This window comes from Epinephelus moara, chromosome 20 (assembly GCF_006386435.1).
Source record: "Epinephelus moara isolate mb chromosome 20, YSFRI_EMoa_1.0, whole genome shotgun sequence".
NCBI classification, from domain to species: Eukaryota; Metazoa; Chordata; class Actinopteri; order Perciformes; family Serranidae; genus Epinephelus; species Epinephelus moara.
In genome coordinates this window covers 43,714,796-43,723,509 of record NC_065525.1, presented here as the reverse complement: position 1 = coordinate 43,723,509, position 8,714 = coordinate 43,714,796, and the positions used below count along the sequence as shown (strand labels likewise).

The following is an 8,714-nucleotide window of genomic DNA, read 5'->3' as shown; positions in this document are numbered from 1 at the left end:
GACTACTACAGTCATCAAAAAGTTACGTGTGGAACAACTTCGACAAAATAAACAAAAATGAGGTGCAGTGCAAACTCTGTGAGGCAAAGCTTGCGTATCACAAGTCTACAACAAGTATGCACAGTCATTTGAGAGCGAGGCACACAGGAGGCGGCGAGGGACCGTAACACCAGGGCCACACCGCCCGCGGAAGCGCTGTGAATAGCCTCGAAGCGCGGCCAGTTTCCTTTCGGCGCCCATGTTAACCGATTGTGTCATCCACACCAGCGGCACCGCGCCGCGCAGCGATCGTTTCGGTGTCTGGTCTATTTTCTGCGCGAGCCGCGAGCCGCGAGCAAGCCGGGTGACGGAGACAACAGCTGGGAGCAGAACTGCTTGTCAACTGGCATGGAGAAATGCCCGTCTGATGTGAACGGATGTGCTCCGGCTCGGGCGAGAATTTCGGTGCGCTGCGCATCGCAGCACTTCCGCGGGCGGTGTGGCCCTGGCGTAATGATGAATGGATCTCTGTGTGCGTGGCTCCAGGAGGTGGCGGGGGGGGGGGGGATTATTCGAAAAATTGTCGAATAGTTGGCATGCTTTTCGAATAGTGTTTTTGCTTGTGCTGCCCATCCCTACTCAGTAAGTGAGCTGTTGGCATTCTGATGTTATCAGGTCTTACATCTCAGCACCAGGTCAGGATTCAGAGGCAAAGAAACCCACAGTTTAAGTTCAGAGCTACAGTCTTTGTCTTCACTGTTGCTACGGTGAGGAGCAGCGAGTGACGCAATGAGGGCGATGTGAGCTCTTTTCTTTGTTCTAGATAAAACAGCAGCATTCTGAATGAGCTGTAATTGATCTGTAGACTCTCTGAGAAGACCTGTGAACACTGAATTGAAGTAATCAAACCTTCTTGTAATATAATCATGCAAAAACTCCTCTGCAGCTCTGTGAGAAAGACAAAGGTCTGCCCTTGGCAACATTATGTAAATGACAGAACACTGTTATAGTAACACTCAGTTACACCTGGAACACACTGCCCACGTGAGCAGCGCTGCTCTGTCTTGGCACATCTAGAAATTTGGAGTCTTGAATATTTTTTGTGTGACATGGTTTCAGCAAAAACAGATTGTGAAAGTGGTCTTTTGATTAGAGTTGTACCGATACCGATACCAGTATCAGAAATGCCTCCGATACTGCCTAAAATGCAGTATCAGGTATTGGCGAGTACAGCCTATGACCAATCCGATACCACGTAATGCCTCACGTCATTACGCATACGCACGCTACAGGCAAACAAAACGGAAACGGAGCGGAGTTTAAAAAGCATTCTACTGTAGCCTGTAAAATGTCTTTTTTACCAAATTGTGTGGCTGCACTTTAACCTGTGTCTTGATCTGTGTCAACACTGGATAATAAAAAAAAAAAGTTTTATGGCATTCATTCTACTATTATGTATTTATTTCTTAATATGTTACATAGAGTTTTAGGAGTTGAGACATACAACAATTCATATCCCATCCATTTTTTTTTTCTTTTAACGCGCTGGTATCGGATCAGATACCTAAGGTTCAGGGATCGGAATCGGTACCAGGGAGGACAAAGTGGTATCGGTAAATCTCTACTTTTGATAATCATATTGCGTTACAAAATAAAAGCCCTTTGACAAAGTTTCTGGAGGCAGAATCCCTTCATGTGTTAACACAAGGCTTTTTATGGCGAAATATTTGCAGGATCGTGTTGCTGACAATGTAGTGGCTTACACTGCTCCATAAATGAGTGGAGCACTAGCTTTTCATTGTGGAAATACAGTAGATAGTGCAGCAACCCAGCAGCAGCAACACTGTACGTGTGAACACCACACGCATGTGAGCTGTAGCAGTTCAGCAAGGTTGTTGTGATGCGCTGCTCATGCAGGCAATGTGTTCAGGGTGTTACAAGTAAAAGTTGGGCTTTTTTTTTTTTTTTTACTTTAAAAGAAGGATTGTGTAAGATTTAGTGGGGGTTTAGTGGCATCTGGCAGTGAAGACTGCAACCAGCTGAAACTTCTCCTGGTTAGAATTCCTTTAGTGTTCATTGTTCAGGAGGTTTTTACTGGGAACTGAATTAACTACAGAGGTTCACTCCACAACAAACAGACCAGGGGCCTCATTTATAAAACAATGCATAAGATCCATACTAAAAATGTACATGCAAAAATGGTGTGCACCAAAAAATATTTAACAATTTCTACAATCAGTCTTTTACCTCACCATCTGCACTGCCAATTTCTTGTCTCCAAAATGTTCGTAAACATGGCTCAAAGTTTCTCCCATCATGTCTGTTTTTTTCCATCACAACTTTTCGTCCCAGGCTGTATAGCACATCACAGACTGGCCGTATGCCTAGCAACAGCTAACGTGTGCTCACCTGTCATCTCTATTAACTTATTGTGTGAACAGACGAACCAGGTGATTGAAACCAGTAAAAACACTGAATAAAGCAGTTTCACATTTTTATTTTTTATTTTTTTAAATCTATGTTTTTCCCACGCTGCTCGTCGCGGAGTGGATACTAACTACAACGGCCGATTTGAAAACGCAAATGTCACCATCTATAGCCAGTGTTTGGTTTGTCCGTTCTGGGCTACTGTGGAAACATGGCAGTGTTACAAAACAATCTCCATAAACGAGGCTCCGCTCCCTTTGTAGATATAAACGTCTTATTCTAAGGTAACAAAAACACAATGATTCTTATTATCAGGTGATTACACACTAAAGAAAACATAATTATATTGTATTAAATTTCTGCCAATATGTCCCTTTAAATCCTGCACACTGAACCTTTAAATAGAAAAGTATTGGTATCAAAATATAAGTAAGTACCAAAAGTAAAAGTATTCATTATGCAGAATGGCCCATTTTAGAATAATATTTATTATATTATCACATTGTAATCTCCCCAAATTAAGTTTTATCCTAATCCACGATAATATAACATTTTTATTGTTTGTTTTGTATTATTAATCTGAATCTGCAAAGTAACTCCAGTCATCAAATGAATATAGTGGAATAAAAATATATGGCTTTTAACTGAAGCGGAGAAGAAGCATGACGTAGCAGAAAGTAAAGTACAAGCCTGTCAAAATTGTACTTAAGTGCAGTACTTGTGTAAATGTACTTGGTAACTTGCCACCACTCTGATCCTTGTGTAAAAAAGAAAATCCTCTCTGCTGTAAACAAACCTTGACTGTTTTGTTGGAGCAGTCGGTGCTGGTGGTGATGACCGAGATGGGAATCCTCGTCAGGTGTTTTGGTACCTGGGCACCTGGCCCCACCCCCTCCGACAGTACACAGACAGGCATGATGCCACCTGAGGGACATGAATCAAAAATTAGTTTCTGCATCGACAAACCAGGTGAGTTTGGGTCAGAGTTCAGTCTCTGCTTTAATTCTAGGTTTGTGAATAATGACGTCACTAAAGAATCATCTGGAAATATCCAGTTCATGTTTATCTGGTTTGGACAGAAGTAAACGTCAGTGTTTTCAGGCTTGAATCCTTCATCAGGACACACAGCTGCTGACAGACACGGATCCAACCTGTGGTCTCTGTTTTAAAGGTCTTTGGTTTCCAGTCTGACTGTCCTCCACCACAGACGACTCATTACTAGGATAAACCCTCTGACAGGAAACACCAGATCCATGTCGACAGCACGGCAGGAGGGTTAAAGTCTGTGAGGCGTTTCAGAGAGGAACCCAGAAAAGTGTTGGCTGTGTTCCCAGCAGGTAGCATGTTGCTTCCTGTCAGAGCTCGTTAGTTTGATTTCCGGCAGAATTGAGCGGCGAGTCCCTTGGTGGTACCTCGTCGACCGAGAACGGCAGAGCGGGAACAGCCTGCGAGGTACGAGAGCTGTTCACTCGGCCGTACAGTCTGCTGCTCAGTCAGGCAGAAAACCCAGCCAGGAAAAAAAATAAAATCAAATAAACCACTCTGATTTAGACCGGAGGGGAGGAGCCAGAGGCCTGAATTAGAGCACGATGAGTGATTCATTCATGAGTTTGTAGCTGCTCTGTGTGAAGGTACCGCAGACAATTTTGGATCTGACCTACAGCTGCTACAAGTCCCTCTGTCTCTCTGTCTGCCCCCAAAACATCACAAACTTCAGGTTCTAAGACTCTCCTGCACCTGCAGCTCACCTGGCAGCTCAGGAAGATTTAAACAGCTTATACGCCAAAACATGCCCCTGCCTTTCTGCCTCTTTTCATGTGTGACAGTGACACTGTGATATTGTTTTAAGTGAGTGCACTCAGGAGATATACAAAAACTGTTGTACCCAAAGCTGACATCAAATGTTTCACCACATTCATTGTTCAGTCAAAGTCTTAACATTTTAGACTGTATTTTACAATGACTTTTCAAGAACTTTCCAGGCCAAATGCCCTCACATTCAAGGACTCAATGCAGCATAGTCTAAGTTAGGAATCAAGGATAATTACTGTTCCAACACCAGGAAAATTTTTTAATGAGAACTAGCCGGCTGTACAGAAGCTCACAGACAGAAATTAACAAGTGCAAATTTGCAATAGCTGCAACCAGGCACACACATGCATCCACAACACTTGTCACTAGTCCAATGACGCCTCCTACAACAGCCAGTTTATAAGTTATAAGAGGGTATGTGGCAAAATTGTGTACATGTGTGTCTTTCTACGAAGTTTGATGAAGTTATGTGAATCTGTTTAGAGAGTATGCACTAGGCCACTCCCCCTGTGCCGCCCCTCCACTCCCTTTAAGCCGACCGGCATCAACACAAACACACACTTTAAAGACACACACTTGACCTCCATGCCAAATTTCACACTCCTATCGCAAAAACTGAGGCCAACAAGGAACTATTGCAACTGCACAATTTAAACTGCAGGCTGGCAGCTTGAATTTACATGAGCCAGGGTATATGCAGGAATCCTGAGGTTAATTTCAATACCTTTTTAAGACTTTTTTAAGACCTTCCAAAATAACCTTAAGACCTCATCGCCACTTCAAGCTGTCGTTAGCAGCAACGCATCTTTAACTTACTAAACAGTAGGAAATGAGAAGGAATAAAGCTTGAAAGAATAAATTAAACCAAAGGCAGGTTTATTAAAATACACCTTAGGTCATAACAAGTAACACAGCTCTACACCTTACATGTGGGATTTAGGGCTGACCCAAAAAATTCAAAGCTTCAAAGCTTCGTTTGATGGCATGGGATTCGATTGTGGAAAAAAAAAAAAAAAAAAAAATCAAATATTCGGCCTTTTATTTCTCCCGTTTTTTCGGGGGACCTTGAACGCAACACTAATCATGCTGTCCGTTTACGGTTGTTTTTTTTCCCTTTAGCCATATGTAAACTCAAAGAACGAGAAGCAATGTCTGTTAGGCATATAAGATTTCATGTTCCAGTTCCAGTTTGTGTTTTTAATTGATTGATTGTTTTTGGTTGGTTGACAAATAAAGGCCGGCCCCATTAGGCCGAGTAAAGAAGTCATCTGGTCTGATTGTTGCATGAATTGCCTAAAAAAGTTTCACAGTAAATCAGAGAACAGGGATATTATTATTGCCACGGGTTATTTGAAATGGACAAAGGTATTCTTTACTGGTGAGTTAAGGGAGAATAGCTATCATGTAATTAAAAAAGAAAACATCTCCGACAAGGAAATAGAAAGCCCGACGTGCAATGAATGGAGACCTATTATCCTGCTTGAACACAGACGACTAAATTCTTTCAACAATGTGACTCAAAATAATGATAAAATAGATTTTATTGATGTCAAATAATATGCTGATGGTGACATTTTCCACCGGTCCGCTGCGCTCTGAGTCTGGTGTCAGTGACACATGCTGCTCTGAGTCGCGCATCTGTATGCTTGCGCTGCAGTGCGCCAAGGGTTTTAATTTTTAGTGTTAAATCAAAAGTTAGACACTACTTATCAGTAACCAGAAGTGCTTTTTCGTTTGTGAATATTTTTATCTTAATTCTAGGATTGCAAGAAACTACCTTTTTGCCATAATTTGTAAGTTATTACCCTTTGTGGACTTTTTTTTAACCTAACTAACCCGTTAATTTCTTACAATGACAGGCACGTCCTCTAGCAATTAATAAGATCAACAGGATGATATGATGTGTTTTAAAGTTTACATTTTGCCTTTCCTCAGTGTGTTGCATCTGATATAAAGTGCTGCCAGTGAAGTTTTCTCATAAAAAAGACAAATTACCGATTCAGCAAGAGATTCAATAACCTCCGAGCTCGGGGAATCCAGGTATTTTGCCAAAGGGGAACCAGCCATCAGAACACAACCCTAATTAGATGCCAAGTTAGCACAGTGTAACATACAGCTGTAGTATCATAAAATCCTCCAGGAGACTCCTGTGTTTCTGTTGTTATTCAAAGAAATGTTTCAACTGTTGATTTACAGTGATAAAAGAAAAAACACTTGTGGAGCCAGTATCTCCTCCGACACAACAACCTGCTGACGACGTGACAAAAACCCACCTGTGTGATAAAGCCCTGACACCTGGCTCTGCAGGACCTCACCTACACATGCGGCGAGCTGACCTGCAGCCTCCTGCAGCTTGTTTTGTTAGTCAGCTTCAGTATATGGATGGCACAGACTGAGCCGTCCCTCCCACACAGCAGCAACATATCAGAGACCACCAGTCGGCTGTAAACAGTGGGCCGAACCCCGCGGTGAGAGAGCAGCTGATCCCTGCCAAATGTCAGCCGGGCCACCCCGAGCAGACGGCGGCCTTCCTGCTCCTCCGAGCGCCACTGAAACCCGCCGCTCAGCTGCTGCGGGACACTCATTAACTCAGAGGGTAACTCAAGTTCAACCCAACGACATCGTTCATGAGGAAGCTGAGAGGGACAGAGGACAGATCTCCAAACATGAGCTCAGTGCAGCAGACATGACTGCTGGGTTGGGAGGACACTCGATGGTCATACACACACTGAAATATCAAAGATCTGTTCCTCCAAGAAGACAGTGTGCCCTGCTGAAGTGCCACTGAGCAAGAAATAGAGTCCCTTCCAGCTCCATTAGTGTGAGTCGCATCTATTGATGGCTAAAAATGTCATTTATTCATACATCAATTTTACTTTAAAGAAAATACTGCACTATACAGCTGAAAATATGACCCACATAAATGACAATTGTGATCATTATCCTCTCTTCATATTAAGAGCATAAATCCAAATCATTCTCTTGTTGCAGCTGCTCCAGTGTGACCATTTGCTGCTTTTCTCTGTACATCACTGTACACTGAATATCACTGGGGTTTGGACCGACTGCAAAATGCATTAAACTTAGTGAGAGACTTAAAATCATAAACCAAGAAGAGAAGTGATGAAATGTGAGGTGGTGTATAAAGCAATTTGGACTTGACAACAGATGAGAAAATCGTGATGACGCTGAGGCTGTGTGCTGTCTTCGCAAAATGTAAATGCCATAAAGTTAAGTTACCACGGTAACAGAAAACTGCAGGCATCAAACAAAATGGAAAGAGACAGCTGGGCTAAAGGTGACTGTGACAAGTGCAGCGTTTAAGATTTTTCAACTCTTGGCAACCAAAAAAAATAATCAAAGGTGCAGAGCTCAGAACAGAAGAGAGGCTTAGGGCCTCACACACAAGTGGCATTAACAGCATAGTGTAAATACACGATGCTCCACTTCAGATCAGCTGCTGAGCCAAAACCTAGTGGTTAAATTCAGAATACAAGTCTGGACCAGTGTTTGGCTTCATATCAAACTGGTTTGAAAGATTGTACACCGGCCCAACACGACCTAAATTCATGAATACCCATTGTTGCTTTGTGTGATAAACATGCACCTGAAGCAACAACAACAATGGCGAATTACTGGCAATGTAAAGCAGCAACTCAACCTCATCATCCATCCACACATGTGAATCACATTTAGTTTTTGGTTTTGCCATCACACCTTTGGGAAAGGTGTTAAATAAATAAAGGTGAAGGTGTTACTACAGCTGAAGGAAGATAAGACCACTGCACATGCCCAGAATCCTCTTCTCTGATATTTGACATAATATTGATGTAGCCATCTACTGGCCCAGCCAGGGCTGAAAATTAACACTCGCCAAGCAGCAAATGCGGGTAGATTTTCCATTTGGTGACTAAATCTCGGAAGGCTATCCGCCACAATGGCGGGTAAATGTTTGTACCAAAATAGTCATGTAATAAATCATATATATAATAGCTATTTGACTATGTGGCTAAAGCAGACCGGCGCTCTGCTTGTTGTGTGTCGCGCTTAAATTGCTCCCCGCTGCATCAAGGAACCTGTAGGCCTACTCGGAGGACGCGTGCACATGTAGGCATATTGCGTGCCTAGATCCATGATCTGCTGTTAGTAGCAAGCAGGGTCCGACGTTAAGGTTTTTTCCTACTTGCCCTGCTGGGCAAGTACTTCTCAAATCTACTTGCCCCATCTAAATTCTTACTTGCCATGCCTAAGAGGTTCTTTTTCTGGCTGTGTGGTGCATATTTTCACTCATGACTTATATCTTACGTCAGCAAAGACGCTCAGCCAATGGAGGAAGCAGCACATAAAAAAGCAGCACACTGCAACTGGCCCCTCCGAGGACAGAAACAGGAGAGGAAATACACGATTACAGGCCTGGAGTTAAGATATTTTTAGGGCAAGGCCACTTTGGCCTTTGATAAATACAAATTTATTGGGGCATCACGGCCAAAATGTGG

General features: G+C 42.8%; 2 protein-coding genes across 5 annotated transcripts in view; one reads left to right on the top strand and one right to left on the bottom strand.

Moving 5' to 3' along the window:
• Positions 1 to 8,714, top strand: part of LOC126407721 (E3 ubiquitin-protein ligase TRIM21-like) — a 297,595-nt gene that overhangs the window by 95,740 nt on the left and 193,141 nt on the right. The gene's annotated exons all lie outside the window — the stretch shown is intronic.
• pot1 (protection of telomeres 1 homolog) overlaps positions 1 to 8,714 on the bottom strand; it is a 128,688-nt gene that overhangs the window by 91,424 nt on the left and 28,550 nt on the right. For both annotated transcript variants that reach the window (XM_050072862.1, XM_050072861.1), the window contains exon 2: positions 3,203 to 3,330. In XM_050072862.1, coding sequence (XP_049928819.1) covers positions 3,203 to 3,322 — 120 coding nt within the window. In that variant the 5' untranslated portion in view covers positions 3,323 to 3,330. The remainder of the gene's footprint in view (positions 1 to 3,202; positions 3,331 to 8,714) is intronic.